Here is a 21,033-nt window from a genome sequence, read left to right as displayed (position 1 = left end):
GGGTAATAACAATAGTTAGCGAGAAATTAACATCCGGGAAGCCCCATATGACTATCACAGACACTGTAGTGAAGGGCTCCAGAGATTTTGACCTCCCGGAGTTCTTTAACGTGCGTCTAAATCGGAGCACATGGGCCTCAAACATTTCCGAGCATTGAACAGGTGACTACAGATGCAGTGAAAGAGAGAAATACGAAGGCTAACAATGTTGACGTTGGTGTGTTATCTTCCGCAACATAAAAGTGGCTAATATAAACGAAGTCATAACATTTCCACGAGAAAAGCTAACGAATGGATTGATCACCCCACAGCTAAATCACTGAAAAACAAATAATGATAACATTATAAGCACAAGACTAATGCGGGGTCAATTTTACAATCACAGCGGTTGCAATAGCATTCTTTTTTTTTTGTAGAGTGCAACACGGCTCCATCTACGAACACACTTTGCAATGACGAGCTGAAGTTCCGAGGCGCTATTTTTCTCCCCCTTAACAACTGTAATAAAGATGGTGTTTGCTATGGATGAAGCGCACGTGCTACTGAAATGTTCTTTTTCACATGAATTGACAAAGATGGCAGTGTAAGCCATTCCATACAGTGCGCCCTAGCTGATTCTTCCCAGAGTTTTTAAATAGGCCAACACACTCAATGAAGATGTGAGAAAATGGACGTTGATGACTGTTGCCTGGAGTAAGTCAGACTATTTTTGTGTGTTCCGAATTATTGCCTGATTGGTGCTCTTCCATCAAGTAAGTCTCGAAGAAACGAAGCAGGGTGTAAAATTCTAATGAGAAAGCTGCAGATTTGGTTGCGAAACAACCGATTAAACAATTTCTAACCTTCTATTCATTCTGTATTGCTGTTTTAGGAGTAAAGCACCTCAAGACCTCATGATGTCCATCCGCCTTTAATCCGTCCGTGCGCCGTACACAGTCGAAGGACAGGCGCAATACATCTGTGTGCGAAGCTATCTACAGAGCGCACATATAGTTTCAAAACAGACCATTCTTTCACTTATCTGTCTCTCCGTCTGTCCGGACGCCTGTTTGTCCCCCCATCCATTCATCTGCGCATTCTTCATACTAGTCTGTTCTGTTCTGTTCTGTTTTAACTGTTTTGCTGTGGAGAGGTTGAGGTGCCTATTGCCTCGGCTACTCCATATCACAAAGTGCTGCAGCGAAAAATAAAATAATAATACAGAACGGTACCCAAAAATTAACAATACAGAAAAAAAAGAAAAACAACACATAATAGCACACTGAAACCAGTTCAAATAACATGCCAATACACAGTTTTCTTCACGCAGTTCACACAGTCATAAACTACTTACACGCACACCTTACTACTCTAGTGTCAGTATCTACATGACCACATTTTACATAATACCCATCTCTGGCTGTCAGTCATAGACGCTTGTCCAGTCCGGTCTCCACTAAAAAGTCTGTCAGGAAGATTATTGCCTTTTTCTGAAGATGCATCTCAGGCCATGGTCCAAGTAGTTTCTTTATTGTAAGGGGCCGTCTGTCCAAACTTGTTAATTTGTTCTTTAATTTTTCTCTTTCATTCGCGTATTTAACGCACTCCAAAAGAATATGGCAAACATTTTCTTCTGCATGACCACAATGACATTCCGGTGTGTTGGTTCGATGTATCTTGTGCAGGAAGCTGTTTGTGTATGCTATTTCCAATCTAAGTCGGTGGATCAATGTCTCTAGGTGTCGTGAGAGGTCTGTCGCTATGGAAAATTTTCTGTGTGGATCGACTTCATAAAGTATCGTTTCCTTTGATTTAGGGCTCTCAAACCACTTCTCCATCGAACAATGGTTAGCTCCTTGCGATATAAAATGTCGAATATCCGCACCAGACATAGGGATTGTGCAATCGCGTCCTTCTTTCAATGCTTTCTTCGCGAGACTATCAGCATCTTTCTTTCCCTTTATTCCAATGTGGCTGGGTATCCATTGGAATACGATGTTGTGGCCCTGCGATGAGGCATATTTCACAGTTTCTGCGATACATTGTGCTATTTCACCATTTTTGTAACGTGATCTCACATTTCTGATTAGCTGAAGAGCAGGTTTGCTACCAGTGCATATCACCCATTTTCGTGGCTCGGGATTCTCGCAGATAAGCTTAACTGCTTCAAAGATAGCCACCAATTCTGCTGTCGTCGATGAAGATTTGTGCGATAATTTGTACATCTTCTTTTTCTGAATTTTGGGAATAAAGACCGCACAGGCTGACGCTTCTTCTGTGCATGATCAGTCTGTATATATCTTCGTTGTTTCATTATGCATTACATGAAGCTGATGAAGTACCAACTGTGCCGCTACTAGAGGTGGCATGTCTGCTTTCTTCTTTATGCCGTCTATATCACGGATAACGTTGAGAAGTGGCAACGTCCAAGGTGGTTTTGAAGGTTTCCATTGTTTAAATTCTGGTACTACTGCTTGGAATGATGATATAGTATCCTGTAGTCTCGTTGCCGTCCTTTGCGTTAGTGCGCCAGTTAAAAAATGACTTTCATGTTGCGTGAAAATTCTAAATAAATTTCGAGATGTTTCTTTAGATCGGAGTACTGCCAAAGGTGGCTCTCGAGCCTCCGCATCGTCGCTGTCTTTCCGAGGCAGTACCACTGAACAACCGCTATGGTCGTTCGCTTGCAAGATGTTGCGCAGAATTATAAAATAGACTCATCGATTGATATGTGGGGTTTAACGTCCCAAAATCACCATATGATTATGAGAGACGCCGTAGAGAAGGGCTTCGGAAATTTCGACCACCTGGAGTTCATTAACACGTGCCCAAATCTGAGCACACGGGCCTACAACATTTCCGCCTCCATCGGGAAATGCAGCCGCCACCGCCGGGATTCGACCCGCGACCTGCGGGTCAGCAGCCGAATACCTTAGCCACTAGACCACCGCGGCAGGACGTGGTGGCGGCGCACAACTACGGTGGCACGTGACCCGAGTTGTGATCTCAGACCAGCTTTCGTTGCAAAATGGCGAAATAGAACAATGTATTGCAGAAACTGGGGAACATGCCTCAGCACAGGGCAAACACGTCGTATTTCAAAGAATACCCTGCCACGTTGCAATAAAGGGCAATGAAGAGGCCGATAGACTCATCCATAAAGCCGCAAATGACGGACGAGATTGTTCAATTTCTATGTCTGGGGCAGATATTCCAAATATAATAATGCATGAAGCTAATGACTGTTATACAAAAACGTGGTTTCATAGCAGGTAATTAAAGCAATTTTTACGTTAAGTGCTCAGACCACGCAGAAAATTCTCAATAGCAGCAGATATCTCATGACACACAAACGCGTTATTCCGTAGACTTCAACTAGAAATAGCTAATACAAACAGCTTCTTGCAAAAAGTACACCGATCTGCCTCACTGGAGTGTTACTGTGGTGACGAAGACGAGAGTTTTGTCCATATTCTTATGGAGTATTCATTATAGAAAAAGTAAGGAAGAAACCTGCAAGATTTAGCAGATGGCCCCTTACATTAAAGCAATTACTTGGACCATGACATGAGATGCATCTTCTGAAAAAGGCAAACATCTTCCCGAAAGACTTCTTAGTAAGTACCAGACTGGATAACCGCTTGTGATATACACGGAATGGTGCGTTAGCTCATAAACCGTGGGCAGAACTAGAAACTTGTTAGAATGAACGCTTTATTGAAATGTCGACTTCTGCAAGCAAACTGTACATTACCATGTTATATTATCTTGTTTCAAAGAAAGAACTGTAAACTTAAGGGCTTGTTTTTTTAGACACAATAATGATTAGAACTAGGAGACAATAACGCCAAGGAAAGTCTAGGTGAAGTAATTATAAGTAATTTTATAGTAGACCAAGAGAGAAAAGTTCACGAGAACATAGCTTGTCCGTGGCAAACACCGAACCTCCGACCTTCGAATAACACCTCTGATTCTCTGTCACCTGAGCTACGGTAGCGGTCCTCTATCCATTCACTTTATTAAGGTGTATAAGTGCACATAAACGTATACCACCGCATGTTGTCATTACAGCTCTTTCTTGCCTGTTCGCGTCACGTAGCACGTGATCATATAACGAGCTGGCAGCTAATAACTGCTCGCATACTGCCTGAAGGCATCAAGTTTGCCAGAACGAGATCCTCGCAGCGAATAAAGAAAAGAGAGAGAGAAATATACATTTATGGTCGAGATGGTGTTCCTAGTGATTCCCGGTATCACCCCTATGTGGGACGGTTCCCTGTCGAGAAATATTTTGGGCATCGACTGCCTTCTCGGCGCTGGAAACAAGTTGTGGCTGGCTAGCTTTCTTTGTTAGACGTAGTATTAAGAAAAAGTATTTCACAATACTGCCAAGGAAAATCTAGAGGTTTGTTCCCTGTCGGCAACAAGTTATTTTTAGCAGAATTATTATGAAACTCAACTTCTTCACAGCAAGACAGAACATAAGCGCAAGTTTGCCTTAAAATTCGTATGACAAAACAACACGGTATTATACCCACATCTTCCTAGAAATATCCTCCGATGCGACACTGTTATGCCGCCTTTGGTTGGGTGTTGCATTTACAAAGGTGTACTCCTTTCACATTGGTATGGCAGACACTCCTACATGCGACTACTGCGGAACTGAAGAGACCATCGAACACGTCTTGTGCAGCTGCGCTTGCTACGACACACAGCGATGCCAGCTCCGGATGGTTTTGAATCAACTTGACCCCGGGCCATTTTGTGTGCAGAAGATACTAGGACCTTGGGCGTCTGCCTCAGTTGTGCAGAAAGCAACTAAAGCACTGCTACTTTACCTAAAGTCAACAAACCTGAGCGACCGCCTGTAGACTGTGTGTGCTCCCCGAGTGTGCTCGTGATTGTGTGTACCTTCTCATCTCTCTGCAACCTCTTTTCTCCCCTTTATCCCTTCCCCAGTGCAGGGTAGCAAACCGGATGTGCGTCTGGTTAACCTCCCTGCCTTTCTTTGCATCTTTATCTCTCTCTCTCTCTCCTAGAATTATCACCATAACAGTATTACAATGTGTGCAGCTCTGGTTGCATGTCGATAAGAAATGAACGTTAATATGCTCTACTTAGATGCCACCTCGACAGTTAACACAAAAAGTATTTTTACTATGCCGCTCTTATCGCTGTCACGTGTTTAATACAATTACTAGTAAAAAAGCAAACATTTCAACGACGTTTAGTGCACCAGTGCGTACTTATAACTGATGTCCTAACATTTTCTGAGAACCTGTCAAAAAGACGACCTTTTTGAAGTGTGCGCTCTTCAAGCTTCAGTAGAGAAGCCGCCCTCTGAATATTCTTAGGCACAGATCTCAGGGTGCCACTCTGTCTCGAGAGGTCAAAAAGCTCGGATGACAACCCGATCAAAAAATCGATAATGGGCTAATTAATCAAATGCACCTGCCATAGACCTTTGCGCGAGAAAAATAAACGACGGCGCCCTACTCAATTGCATACCTTATTTTTCTTTTTCATTACCTCACGCGTAATGATCTCACTTCGGCCCGAAAAGACGTGCCCCCATAGAACGTTGGCAGTCACAATTTTTGCACATAATTTCCCTCGCCTCTTATTTATTTTTATTTTTTACCTGTGCTCTTCTTAATGGATTCTTTAAGCAATGTTCATTTCTTTCGGCTCGCGTGGAAGAGCGGCAGAGAAAGATACAGGGGGAGGAAATTAACCAACCCGCTCTTTTCGTGGCGAGGCCGAGGACAAACCGCCTAATTAAATCTATCAACATCGACTTCAAAAACGAGCCGTCTTCAATGTGCGTTGGTCGAGAAAAAAAACGGAATAAATAGGGTCGCTGGCTCAATAGAAGATGACGACGTGCGTTGCCTAATTGACGTGTAATCTTGCGCGTTTATTGTGCGAGGTTAATGAGACAGCCATTGCCGTGACTTCTGGGCCGTCTTGAAGATCGTCTTCGACGACAACCGCGCCACGTTGCGAACAACTCCACCCGGTAAAATAAAATTTAGAAATAAAAGCCTCCTCCTCCTCCCACGTCTTGTCCACTCCCCAGCAGATTCATTAGAGATCCACGAGGCACGTTTAGCCCCACGTCCACCAATGGCTGCTTCCTCATAGAGTCCCCGCTTTAGGGTATACGCTGTTTGTGCAGTCGGTTCTTTTAGAAGTACCACCAAGAAATGTAATGTACACAAAAAAGTGAGGTGGAAATACTTATTCTTAAATGGCGTGGTTTGGACATGATATATATTTTTGTTTATTTTTATTAGTACGAGTGGACAACGCAGTGATTCAGCATTTCACTGTATGCCGTTTTTTGTGTTAGCAGTACGAAAGCTTACTTCGTAACACTTCTGAAGGTACACACAACTATAGGCCTTTTTAAGGAAAAAAAAAACAATGAAGGGTACTTGAGCTTCGTCTTCAAGTGTTGATCGTGATAGCGCAATCGGGCATCGTGTGCAGATCCCCTTCTGAACTGCTAGCCTGCTAACCATGCCGCGAGGAAACAAACCACTGCGCGCGTAACCGCTTCAAAGCATCATTCAATGCCTGTAGAAAGCACATTTGTTACGTGCCCTCTATGATATAATCATTCCTTTTTGCGAATAAGTGACTGGCCCACTGCACGTATAGGGCAACACACGAACCTTAGCGTCTGTCCAGTTTGTTGATGGTTCTGCTGCTGAGCATGAATAAATATGTCTAAGCGCTTTGTAATGTATAAGGGTACTTGCTTGTTCGAGTTGGTGGCTATTCATTGTCAACGATTTGCGCACTGCTTAAAATACGAACACTTGGGATGAAGGACTAGACGGACACAAGCGCAAAGATGGGGAGGGATGCCGGAAAGTTGACACAGGGTAAGAAGCCCATTGTACTGGAAATATATCTTATATGGGTACTTGGGCGAGTTTGGTTGGGCCTTTAGAAACACTTACTCGTTGCTCGATTCGCGTTTTTTTTCCTGGCGTGATTATACGCTTATACCACGCAATATATTATGCATTAAGGAGCCTCATTCCACTACACAGGAAGTTCACAGAGTATTCCTTTTTTGAAAGCAGTTTCAACAAGTAATGTGGCTCTGTTGTAGAAGCTGATTGACACGCAAACAGCCAGTTCTGTCCTCATTCGGACCCGGAAATTGCAATTATTTATTTTAATTCCATCTAACGCGATTTTTTGCTCGCATCTAACGATGTTCCGGCTGACACAATAGTTTCTGCGAAACCAGCACCTTAATGCCATCGCATTAAAAAGAAGCGTATGACGTAGACGAAGAATAGCACAAATAATTATTTTCGGACACTTTAGTTAAAGAAAGTACCAAAATATTCTCCTTATGCTTCCTTGTGCTAATGTACAAGGCCTACATTCATGTCTTCGCAATGAAAGACGTGGCAATCACCACTATCGTCCAACACGATTATGAACGTGTTAGAATTGGAAAGTGAAAATTTTATTTCCATATCTTAAAGACATATCAGGTAAATTATGTAGAGGCATAGATTGGTCGTCAGAACGTCTGAAGTGTTGTGTTAGGCGCACGCTTGCTTTAATTTCAATGTTGCGTCAGATCTTAACCGTATTTTTTCGGAGAATAATCAATTGTTGCTGTTCCCGTTTTGCAGTGGGAAACTATTATGAGATCATAACAAGGGTCTTGTGCGCCATAGTTGTCCGCTGCCGCCGGTGTCCGTAACCGCTATTGTGAGAAATTATGAATAAAAAAACAACGTAAATAAAAAAATAAGGACACAATGGGTTTCAAACTCAAGGTCCGCTGAGCGCCAGCCCAGTATTCTACAACTGAGCAACGCCATTACTCAGAACTGCGTTGTAAACTGGCTTTATTCAGGTTTGATGAACGACAAGCAATCACGCTAATATTATAAAGCATTTTGGGAACAGCAACTGGACAACCAGGTGTGGCAATGCGAATTGCGTAACTAGTGCATTGTCGAATGCTCTACCCTCTACCCCCCCCCCCCCCCCAATCACAAAAACTTCAGACATGATTCGTCATCATCGCCAGCCACAGCATAAATAAACCTGCAACAAAATTCCTTGGAAGTGTGTAGCGGCTACCACGCTTCTTCAAAAATGACGAGTCTTGGCATACTGAATGCCTCCCTACCACACAAAAATATGATGATTTATCGCGTATTGGCTACCCTGAAATTGTGCTTGCAGCAGCTATCCAGAAAGTGCTGAAAAGTGCTCTGAAATGCCTCTTTTCCAGCTTTCAAAACATGCATCCAGAAATCCATAAGGCTCGAAAAAAAAGCCAGATCAGAGCACAAGCAAAAAATTTCAAGGCGAGAACCGACGTATTGTACGTTGACGCGACCACATACAGAGAGCACTCCAGGACAGTTGTAAGCGTTGTTGATCACCAACTTAAAGAAGTCAACAGTGCTTCGATCAAAAGCAACAAGAACCTCGAGGCTGAGGAAGTAGCGATCGCGATCGCCATCACACACCAGAGCGAAGAGTCTACTACAGAAATAGTTACTGACTCGCAAGAAGCGTGTCGGCGGTACAGCAGTGGACGCATATCCAGTGCTGCCATACGCATACTCAAGGGAAGAAAAATTAACTTCTCGAGCTGCTCCATTACATGGACACCAGGCCATGAAACTGTGACAGGGAACCAGCGTGCCGATGCCATTGCCCGAGCATACGCTGACCGGGGGGCGCACAACGACGAGGAACCAGCCTCAGTTACTAGATGCTATGGAGCAATTTTAGAACACCAGGGAGCCCTGAGGAGGATATACCCCCCTCCTCACAAAGACCTCAACAGACAGCAGTCGGTTGTCTGGAGACAGCTGCAGACTAATACATACCCCAATCTCAGTCTTCTGAGTAAAATCTATCCGGGAATATACACCAACAAATGCTCGCTATGCAGAGAACACCTCACACTTTACCACGTGACATGGGCCTGCCAACACACAAAGGTAGTGCCAAGAAACTGTACACCAACACCGGAGCAGTGGGAGGTTGCGCTGTCCTTCTCTAAGCCTGAAGAGCAGCTCCAGCTGATCGACAGAGCTTGCAAGATGGCAAAGGCTAGAGGGGCCCTGGACTGAGGGCTCCACCTTCACCGGAAAAAAGCTATTTGTAATAAAGTTTTGCATTCCATTCCATTCCATTCCAGCTTTCGCTGTGACTGTGCTGCGCGTTCTGTGCAGGCGTGGTGGTTTTTATTTTCCGAATTCGTTATATAAAAAAGAAACCTTTCACATAACAAGATCTTGGTAATAAATATATTATGCTTGCAAGAAGAAACCAACATACATTTTTGTTTAAGTACTGGTGCGAGCGCAAATGAGGGTCCACTTGCGATGCAGCGTTGAGAGTCCCGGCACGGTCAAGCTGTGATGATATGGCTGTTATTTTGTCATGCCATTTAGCTTAGTTATATCGTTTTTGTTGTATTGTGTGCGCATAAGACGCAAGTAAAAAAAGAAGTCAATTTTGTATCCACGACACGAAGGATATGCTCCCGATACCTACACTAAGCACAAGCTTCCATAGTTGCAAACCGTCGTCACTATAGTGCGGATTGGTTGAATGAGCAGGAGAAGGCGCTTCAGATAGATAAGCCGAACTGTACATAGGAGGACCTGTTTTTGTTATTCTTAGCTGATTATTTTTTCGTCCATCTGCTTCAACCTCTACACTGAAAGGCACTTTCATTGATATTCATAACTTCTGCATTTTAATCCACTCCATGTGACTTAGAGATGCTGTTACATCGAGGCACTGCCAAGAACGGCCATTTGTGACGAGGTCGCAAGCATTTTTGAGCCTCGAAGGTTCATACCATACGTACACTATTTTTTGTTAGAGGAACCATCAACAACGTGGAATAATATTTCTAAATAAAATTTAATTTTTAAAGGTAGCATCTAACGCTTATGAGATTATCGAAGGCTTAACATCCCTAAACTAAAATATGATTATGACGAACGCCGGAGTAGAGGGCTCCGGAAATTTCCACCATTTGGTGTTCTTCAACATGCACTGATACTCCTCAATTCACGGGAGTCTACCATTTGGCTTCCATCAATATGTGACCATCACGATATGCGCCCACTTGAGCAGTAACGGCGACGATGTACAATGCGTCTCATACCTGTCAAACAGCATTACGCATTAGGTTTACCTGACTGCGCTGTGGTTGTAGGCCTATTACCATCCGTAGTACTACAACACAGAGAAAAAAAGGAACCTCAACATTTCTTTATAAACGAATGCTCGTTTGACCTACCGACTCAGCCTCACCACTTGTAACTGTCTTACTTGTGCGTCTGAAAAAAAAAAACTTGTCATCCCCAAATACCTGAAACCGTACTTCATCGACAGAATATCGAAGTTCACGTTCACTGTCATCCAATGCACAATGTAAATATTTTTTTTTGTTTTTTTTTTGGGGTGGGGGGGGGGGCTGGAGAGGACAGTTATAGTTAGACGCCCCCTTTACGAATGCTCGTGCGTGCATTTGTAGAGTTCAGATAATGAGGACGGGGCCACTCGAACCCTCCGTACAACAGCCTCGGTAAGGCACTGTTTGTCATTGTCAGCACACATTGCACGGCACATATTCTGCTGCTATACTTAAGTATCGGTTAATGCAGTATAAGACTAGGAATGAAATTGTCCCATAACCAAGTGAACAAAGATAGCCTTCGCAAGTGAACAGCAGCAATGCGTAAAGGAATTACTTATTTTGCCTCAATGAGTGAACAAATATTCTCTAAACACCTCAACCGTACTTACTCCGCGAACTACCGAAAACGTCAATTCAGAACGTGTCCCTAAATTAGGGCCTCCAAAAAGTGTGCAAGCATCGATCTTGGCAATTAGTAACTCCCGTATTCAGAAATGCTACTTGATTTAAACTTGACTTGAAACCGTCTTCGATGCAGCGCGTTCGCAACGCGTCTGTGCATTTGCGCTGCCTTGCCACCGTCTAAAGACAGAGCGTTCGAAAGGCGTTTGTGCTGCATTGAAGTTGGTGGCAAGTTAAGACCAAGTCAATCAGCGCTTCTGAATACGGGGGTAAGTTTTGTTCATAAAATTATGTGGTAATATACACACTGTTATCTTGCGCTTTAGAAATCTTAGCAAAATGCGCAGAGGGGTCATGGCGGGGTGCTCCTCAATGCCAAGATGTGAATGTGCGCTACCACAAAGCAAAATATATATGTCGGTACGAATACGTTGCTGATCTGCTCTTCGTCATCACGGCGCTTTCTCGAACCCAAAGCCACCATATGCTGCATGTTCGAGATTTCTTTTCGAGAGGTAGAAAAAAAGTGCGAAGTTGAAATTGCGGCTCCCGCAGGAAGTGATCAAAAAAAAAACAAGAACGTCACATTCGTTTCTGAGCCCCGCAATATGAGATTGATTAGTGCCAGCAGGCTGCTACTAAGTCGAGCATTTCTGAGATTAAAAATAAAGGTGGTACCGGTTGCGCCAGCCAAGCTAATATTCGAGCCCCCAAGTTGATTTCATTTGTTTATTTTCACTTTCTTTTCTGATGAATTTTATATAAAACAGCATCATAGGCGCCGTAATTTATGAGGCTTCGGTTTCCGTCCACCTCGAGACGAAAGCAAAGATTCGTCCTTTAATTTCCGGGGAATCTTTTTACGTGCAACGTGGAACCGCTTTTTTTTTGTCAGCAATGTCTCTTTCAAAGTTGTGATCGAAGATTTTGCTCTTCCAAAAAATTAATATTTCGATAAGGGCACCCGAGAAATTGATTATTAAGCATCTTTTTTTTTATTGTTAGTCCGCAGCTTTCTGCTAGCCATACGATGCGCAGTGCTCGAATGTGCGCCAGCTCAAATGCTTCGGACGGTTTTCGTGAACGACTTGCTTTCTAATGCTAATGCCATCTGGCGACTTGCGACGGAGATTAATTTGCGGTCGCGATCGAAAAATCAGTTTTATCACGGCCGCGATACTTCATGCGCACGACCGATTTTCAGTGATTTCTTTCGTTTGTTAAGATTTATCGTAAGAAAAGCAGTACTGCTTTCATTCAATCGCTTTCGTTTGCTTATGTTGATATTATACCCTGTTAATATATTGAACTAGTTCATTTCAAAGTTCTTTGGTATAAACGACCAAAGCGTTCTTTTTGGGCATTAGTTATCGCAGATTTTACGAAATTTTGCAAAGCTAAGGTGCGGCGAAGATTCTTAATACGAACAAATAAGCCCTGAAATCCGTTTACTATGGTACTTCTAAGTAGAAAACGTGTTTTCGATATGCTTCTGCTCTATTTGAAAAAGGAAAACGCCGAGTCTGTTCATAAAATGTTCGTACAATGTACTGAAATTGGCTTAAAATGGTGTAATGTGGATTGTCGACTGCTTAGAAATCTTGAGCACAAATGAGCAATTAGCTTCGTCAAAAATTTCATATTTATGTCAGCAACATTCAGTTACAAAGAATGGTGCAAGAATCACCACGAAAGTGTTTCTTTGGTATTGGTTTTTGTCTGTTCTTGCGAAGCATTTTCAAATCAAATCCTTGAAACTTCTTTCCCAGTGTTGAGGCTGAGCGGACAAAAAATTATTTAGACGTTTGAGAGACAGTGCGTTTTTCAAGTTGTTAACATTGTTCATGTCATTACAAGACTCTCACAAGATGCAGAATGCACGAGAAACTGGCCACTGCTATATTTTGTATATTCTAGTGGTATAATTTAGTGTTCATTATCATGATCTTTTTTTCTTGAGAGAGGAGAGATTTCGAAACAGGCTGGCTCTAAAATGAACAATTTGTCTGAAAAGGGGGCGTGTAAGCGCAACAACCTCGAATTTAGCAAAATCCACAAGTACGCATCTTATTTTGTTTTCATTATTACCATTGCGGCCACTAATGTCATAAACATTTGTAAATGTCCTCACTTGCCATATGTGTTTTCTGTCAATGAATATGATAAATGAAATGAAAAACAGAACACCTACATCATGCTCCGGATCATTGACATGAGCTCCGATGAAAGCAGAGTCTGAAGTGGAAAGTGATCTTCACGAAACTTTTATAAGTGAGCAATTTCAGAGATAAAGAAAATAAAATTTACCCCTCTTTATATCTTTCGCTTTGGCATGAGCAATCACTGAAACCGTAAAGAAAAAAAGTATGTTTCACCGTGTTGCAGTCCACAAGTGTACATAAATACCGAATTCTTATTTCCCCTTTTGGCTCGTGCTTCGGCTTCAATCTAGGTGTGGTCGACATCTAGGTTTATGAAACCTTTTGCGGCTTACACTGCAGCAAAGTTTCGCTTGAGGCTGACCCTGTTTTAGTGCGCAACTTTTCTAACCTCGTTCTTATAGTGGTGATGAAGTGCCGCTCCACGTCCCTTCAGAAATTAATATTTCGTGAAACGGTGGCAATTTCTTCTCCAAAGCACGTCACGTATTCTTGCAGTGGCTGCAGCGGCCACGCGCCGAGCTCGTGTAATTACCGGCCGCACGGCAGATAGCCCTTCCTCCTCCTCTTAGTCATGCAGTTGCCACGGAATATTGGGCGCCACGCATTTTCCTCCAAGTCATAACTTCGGAAGAGGCACGCATTCGGCCTGATTGCGTCGGGCCTCCCGCGAGGAAGGCCTCCAGCAGCGGTGTTACCACGCACCGGCGTCGGCACCCCGCGAGCACGGCGTAGCCAGCCGAAGACGAGATGAAAGTGGGGCGTCACTGGGCGAGGGCCAGCCGACGGGCAGGAAATGCGGCATTGACACAGGGAAATTCCCGCCTCCCCACTTCCCGTCACACCCTCGCCGCTGCGCAGGCTGCATGGCAACCGCAGAGAGGGGCGTTATATTCCCCCCTTTCTTTCCTGTGCCGCCTGCAGTTGCAGGCAGCCGCGATCCCTGGAGTGACGCCACAGGCATCCCGAGTGATTGTAATTGAATTCCCCAAACGGGAAACAGGACCAGTCGCAGCACACGATTCCTCCTTTAGCACCACGCCGCACCTATTACGCATTTCAATGACACACATCCGAGGGCCGTTTTCCCTGCAGTTAAAGCTTAGCGAAACGACACACTTCCTCATCCCCTCCCTGAGGTTCTCCGCTGATCAATTGTTCTCATTTCTACATTTTTCATAACCTATTCGATCCATTGCCACACGAATACCAGGAATGGGATGCATGGATGAAGTGGACCACGGGGAGTGCTAGCAATATTTCAAATAATATGGGTTTTATTCTTTGCACTATAGTTTCTATGAAATGCTTGCAGCAATTCGTTATCTTGTTCGCATGTTGTTGTCTAGTGGTTCCAGGAAAAAATACAGTGTGTGAACGGACCGGACAAAAAAAAGATGACACAGCCAGTCAGTCAACAAACGTTATTCGAGTCCCAAGGAACTACAGAGTCGTAGTTATAACCCACGTTTGGGTCAGAAGACCGTGGTCCTCCTCTCGTTCACGGGCCCTTTGGACAACCCTTAGTTGTTCATGGAGATCGCCGCTTTTCAGGGTTTCCTTCCAGTCCTCTACTTTATTAAAATAGGCATTTTGTAATGCCAAACAGTGCCACAGAATGTGAGCTAATGAGCAGTAATCTTCATGGTACTAAGGACAGTGTGGGTCAATGTTCCGAGCAAAACGACACAAGACAGAGCCCTTGTGTTATGTCAGCTTTTTTGTCCCATCTGTTTGTGCACTGTATTTTTTTTCTAGTACGACCAAATGACCCGAGTTTTAACCCTGCTAGTGGAACTACCAACCCAAAGGTTGCGAAATCAAATGCCATCCATGGAGGCCCTATTTTGATTGAACACAAATGCTCCAGGTCCGTGTACTTAGATTTAAATGGACGTTATGAAACTTCAAGTAATCAAAATTTCCCTAACCCTCCAATGGAGCGTTTCTCATATTTATATCCTGGTTTTTGGACGTTAAAATTCAACAATTATTATTATATTTTCTAAACGACGGTGTTCGTCTACCTATTGGTCATCACTCTCTATGTCATGTGTGATGACTCGTGTCACTAACACAGCATGACATTAAGCCTCTTGTATCACAGATTATTCTGGAGACGAGAGTGCTTGTTCCTTGATCCATCACTGCAGCTCCTGAAGCCAACAGACATCAGTGACTGATTGCTGCTTATAAAGTCCTTATGTACAGTATTTCCAGACTAAGTGATACAGTAAGTCTAAATTCTTTAGCTTTCTTCTGTTGTTCATCACGTCGCCTATGTTCTCTTCTTATGAAAAGAGACAAATGGCAATAATATTGTCGTTTTTATTTTTATTTTTTCTCCTTGCTTTTGACTCTAATCTATCTACCTTATAAAAAATAAATATTTTACAGCAACTGAACGTCCATAACCTTCTTCGTGGTTTGTTCCGGGCTGTCTCAATTTAACTCCGCTCTACGAGCCGAAAAGTTCATCTGTACAAGTCTCAAAAATTCTTCACAATACAAATTCTATTGTCTCAGCTAAGTCAGCAGAGGGAGTCATAAGGTGAATTTGTGTATCTTGAAAAAGCGTGCATGCATGTTCTTGATCCTATAAAAGGCTGAACCAATGCCCTTCTCAACAGCTATACACTTTACAAGCGAACATGGAGGCACGAAGCCCGTGTGATTTTTAATAATATATTTATTATTACTTTCGTTTTTACCTTTATCGGAGCGTTGCAATATCTTGCCACGCACAAGGCACCGAGAAACGTCGATCTGAACGTAAAATTATGCATTTTAGCCTCACTACTTCTTCTTGGATCACTTTGATGTCTTCCCTTGTATTCCTACACGTTACTGACTATACAGCCTACATATAACACACGTTTCGTGAATGTTTCTTTTTGGGACACTCAGCTCATCATAAAAGAACAATTACCAAGTTAAAGGGACATCCATAAGTGAACGACTCGTACTCAACAAGCGCATGTGTCCACGTGTCTTTTTTTCTTGCAGATGTCTGTCCACACTGGTACATCCCTCTTCTAACGCGTAGCGCTAGGTGAAAGTAGCTGTAAATTGATGGCAGTAAGACTTGTAAGCGTGTAAAACATGAAGCCGAGTTTGAATACCCCGCTATCTTAGTCGAACGGCTTCTGTTGGAATTTGTTTTTTCCCGACTCACTCCCTTCCTACGGCTTCGTGAGCAATAATGCTTAACACGTTCGTGAGCGTCAGGGTACATCCTTTAAAGAGGAAGAGCTTGTCGCAGCTGTTGAAGGCTGAGGCAAACGAGGGAGTCTCTTCGTGCACCGGTGGCGCGGGGAATGTAGATTCAAAGACAAAAGGAAGGCCAGCGAAAGCAAGAAGGTTTGTTTTCCCCAATTTAAAAGACGAGAGCCGCGCGCCCGGGATCCCGAGTCATCGGTGCGGAAGAGGATCCAAGGAGTCGGCAGCAACAGCTTGTCATCGGAACGTACAGCTCAGCGAACCCGACGACAGGACCAGGGAGTTCTTGCAGGCCAAACAAAGAAAGCAACAGCAACAGAACAGCGACAACAACAACAACAACAACAACAACAACAACAACAACAAATACAACAAGAACAAACAAAGCGTGCCGCCTTCATTCAGCGTTAGCTTGGCAGGCAAGCGTGCTCAGGCAGGCGTGCTTTTATTAACCCGCGCGCCTCAGGAAAACAAAAGCGAAGCATGAGAGGAGGGTGTACATTAAGCGCTATTTGTTCTTAACCCTCGCAACAACATTCTCGTAATATAGCTGAGCGTAGTTCGAGTCAAGCAGCAATGACGATGACGACAAGAAAAACAAAAATGATGCAGTGTGCGCACCCAAGAAGCGCGCCACGGAAAGCTGCGAAAGTTGAACGCTATAGCGGCGACAGTTGCCGCGCTGCAGGCTGCGCCCGAACGAGTCAACTCTGACTTGTGGGAGAGAAAGGAAGAAGTTGACTCGTCGCGTTAGCCCCGAGGCTAAGTGATAAGGGCAAACAAACGAACCGGTCGCGAGAACGCGCGTTTCGTCGCTGCGACGGCAACTGCCGGCGGCCCACTAATTTCCCGGCAACGCTGTTCGCATAGAAACGACTCGACATTATCAACTAGATGTTTAAAAACATTCAATATAAATGAAACTGAGCTTCATAATAGCGTCAACCGATTGCTCAGCCTGAACTTTATAGCATTTTCGCAGTACGGGCTTATTTTCACTGCGTGTTTTAGGTGCTTCATTTTTTTTTTTTTTTGCTGTGTGAAAGCTGCTGCCGTCATTGTTGCTCAAGAGCGTATATCATTTGGAGAAAAAGTAGTCAAAAAGAAAAGTTAGGAAAATAAGCAAGACTGGTTGCACCCCTCTAATACCTGGGTTATAATAATATTAATAATAATAATAATAATAAAAATAATAATTTATGTCGTTACAAGTCGCACCGAGGTCTCGAAACCCCGATGTGACTTTGGCACGCGCTGTAGTGTCGGGCTCCGAAAATTTCGACCACCTGAGGTTCTTTGTTATGTGCTTAAAAGTCCCGTCTTAATCCACGATTACCGTACATATTCTCAGACAAAACAAGTAGCATGTATATTCAGTAATGCGATCATTTAGCCGAGGCTTCATAAAATATTGTTTATATGCAAGTTTTCTTTCTTTGCAAGATCGATCGATTCTTTACATTTTTTTCTTGGTTTAAAGATTTAGCGAAAATATATAGTTCAGTCTTTTCCCACTGAGACTGGCTCCTTCGTTGGTACACTTTCAGGAAATAAAGTATGTTTCTCAATACTCTGATTGTCCTGTAGGCATTTCATTCGTGTCCCCGTAAATGGTCAGCAAGAGGTCCGCCTTTAAGAACACAAAACACACAAGCAAAAAAATTTAAACATTGGAGACTCGGTCAAGAAACGCACCGTCATCCAAGTTGGAGCAATCAATTGTCCCTCGCCTTCAATTCTTTTCCGATGCCACCCCGTTTTTTTTTTTTTTCCTCTTCGCCATCTGACTGCCTGCCCCCTTTTCTGCCTCCGCTCCATTTTAGCGTGACGCCCCTGACCGCAACCGAAACCACGGCTTGGCCGCTCTTCCAAAACAAACCATGCCAAGCTTGGTACACGTGCTTGTCAGCGAAACGAAACTTCTCCCTTCCCAGACTAGCAATATCCGCTTCCTAACTGAAGCTGAACCCACTGCTGCAAGCTTGCCACGCAGAATGGAAACGAAAAAGTAAACGCGGCTGTAGCGAAGCATTGATTCGCTCGCATGGGACGTGAACCGTAGGAAGGAGAAGAAAAATGAGGAGGGGGCCGGAAATGCTGCGGTGTGTAAGAAGAACGAAGGAGTTCAAGCCAGCAACCAACAAGAGAGGGGGAACGAGAGAGGGAGCAACAGCGTATAGCAGGGCAGCGTCTAGGTTAAAGTAAGGCCAAGCAGCTCTCCGACCCATAGCGGACGGCTTCGGGCTCTCTCCGGGCACCATTTTCTTCTTGAATGAACGCATGCCGCTACGAACGCAGGTTGGAAAAGACAGGAGACAGTAAAGAGGAAATATATAAAAAAAAGACAAGTGAGAAGCAAAGCCAGAAGCCAGGGCAGAAGACAAACCAGACGACAAGGCGGAAGGGTGACCTGAAGGAAAACGACAAGCGACACCAAACAAAAAAGCGAGGGTGTCTGGAATCGGTGCGCGTGAACGGCGGGATCCTGGCACGACCAACGTTGCGGACAAGACGACATTTGGCTCGGACTTGTCGCGAAGGCGGATCTCATTTTCTCGGTGACACGCGCTGCCAGCCAGCCACATACGACGACTCAGCCGCAAAGGCCGAGAGCGAGACACCCGTGAACGTGGGCCACGAGGGTAGGAAGAGCTGGCCACAAGAGACGCGCGTTGGTTATGCCACAACAGCCCCCGCGGTCAGCCCTCGGTCCTTCCGACCCCCGCTGCTCGCACACACGGCACTCGTAATGTCGGTGTGCTGTAGCGATCCTGTTGTGTATATGGTATTGCAGAACCAAAGTCCTCCCCGGCCCGTCTGCCTGTCCACGAACGCAGTAGGGTTAGCAATGGCGTGGCCGCATCAGACCACAGCAAAATGAAGGTAACCGAGCAGCCGTCAAAAGCAGGAGCTGTGCAACGCGATATACAAAACACGCTTTCGAGCTGCACCGAGGCGTTAAGCACTGCGGCATTTCATTGCTTAGACCATGATCTCCATTTTCCTTTTTGAAACCAACTAGTCTTTAACAGTAAGCAAGTTCTTTACTGCATATTAAGCAGAAGACGTTAATATATGTAATGTCGTATAATAAAGAAAAACACTGCCCTATAACCGAATAACATTACGATTCATTGAGTCGTGTACACATACAAACAATAATTGAAAGAGCATATTTAATTAGTTCACCATATATAGTTGCACTGTAACATTGCCGTGTTCGTGCATACTCACCCATGTGAGTGTGACACGCTATACGCGAACTGTCATTTTCAGCTCACCACTGGCACTGCGGTGCAGAGCATTGGCGACAGGCATCTATAACCATCGGTCCGAAACACCCTCAAGCTACATAGAATGCAGCAGCTTGCTTCTACCGACTCCCAAGGGAGGCGTTTTCCGTACGAACGGCCATGTGCCGGCACCATCACATTTCAAATCCCGAGTACTCTACACTCCACGTTAGGATAACATAGAAATGATAACTACAGTAGTTCCGTCATATTGTGGACCACTACTTTATGAAAACTTCTCTATTTTTGGTAGTGTTCTTATATTTGCAATTGGCAACCAGCCAAGTTTCTGTAACACATACGGCAAAAGGCAGAGATGCAGAATGCCGGATAGAACACGACCGTTGAGTAGCAATACTTGTCACCTGTGGACCCTCAAGAATGCAAGAAAAAAAGTGCTCTTGGGGGGGGGGGGGGGGGGGGTATCTCTGTCACGCAACAATATTTATCCTCTGGACAGCTTTCCCAACACTTCTCGAAAACTTGGCGCTTGCCAGTTCCCTATATAAATTGCTACATACATCATGACAATAACGCGCACGTCATTCGTGTAGTACAAATAATATGTTTTATACGTCATTGTTTGTTGTGCGTGCGCTAAAAGCTTTCACGATGTACTCTCACCAACTCGCCGAGTTTGCTATAATTTTACACAGATAATAGGTAAGCGCGACTGCGCCTAACCGAAAAAGCTGCACTCACCAGCGCGAACGTGGACATCCCTGCTGCCGATCACGCCGATGCGGTTGGAGGCGAGGCAGCGATAAGTGGCCGAGTGCACGTCCTGCCGATACTCGTCGGCATGGAACGGAAGGAACTCTAGCGAGCCGTCAGCGCGCACTCTACGCAGGCCCGATAGATCGAGCGCCGGTGTCCCGGGAACTACGCCGGTGTCGTCCAGGGCGAGCCAGCGAAGTTCCGGCGTCGGATGTCCACGGGCCGAGCACTCGACACTGCCTCCCGTGCTGTTGTGGAAGCGAAGCCGGGACGGTGGTTCGCGAACAAAGCGAGGACCCTGGCCGGACGTGGTGGCCCCTGCAGACGAAAACAAAGAAAGATCCGGTGAAGTTTACAAAACAAGGCTTACGTTCGGCTGCAACCTAAGAATAGGTACAAGCTCTAACCACGAGACAGTGAGTGCCTTTCGGTTAACCATGGAAGAGAGCCGAGCAACTTGGCTTTCAATCAAGCCGTAAGCCCTTTTTCTCCGCTCAAGTAAACGGGCCTTCTTCATGTCCGAACAGCGCCTGCAGTGGAGATCACCGAAATCGAAACTGGGGGTCACAAGCCTCCGAAGTTGCAAAAAGAAAATCTTGGGCCCCAGGTGTTTTTTCTGATAACTTGCAACTGTCGCCTTCTAGTGATTCCCCCCCCCCCCACCCCAGAAAAAAAAGATGGCACGCGTGACGTCACTACCACTGCGCAAGCGCAGCCTAATCTCCTGAAAAAGGTCCATTCTACGCACATAGAAAACTCAAGGTTTGTCATTACTGTCTAAAATAAACCTTACGGCTAAGCAGTAATGTCAGAATATCTCGAGAAACTTGCTAAG

General features: G+C 44.5%; 1 protein-coding gene across 1 annotated transcript in view; it reads right to left on the bottom strand.

Annotated features, from left to right (window-relative positions):
* Window positions 1-21,033, bottom strand: part of LOC119169268 (cell adhesion molecule Dscam1-like) — a 269,223-nt gene that overhangs the window by 162,875 nt on the left and 85,315 nt on the right. Inside the window, exon 2 of the mRNA XM_075880053.1 lies at window positions 20,184-20,516. Within this exon, the coding sequence (XP_075736168.1) occupies window positions 20,184-20,516 (333 nt within the window). The remainder of the gene's footprint in view (window positions 1-20,183; window positions 20,517-21,033) is intronic.

This window comes from Rhipicephalus microplus, chromosome 2, assembly GCF_043290135.1.
Source record: "Rhipicephalus microplus isolate Deutch F79 chromosome 2, USDA_Rmic, whole genome shotgun sequence".
Classification (NCBI taxonomy): Eukaryota; Metazoa; Arthropoda; class Arachnida; order Ixodida; family Ixodidae; genus Rhipicephalus; species Rhipicephalus microplus.
Note: the sequence above shows the minus strand (reverse complement) of the source record. Positions and strands in the feature narration are given on the sequence as shown.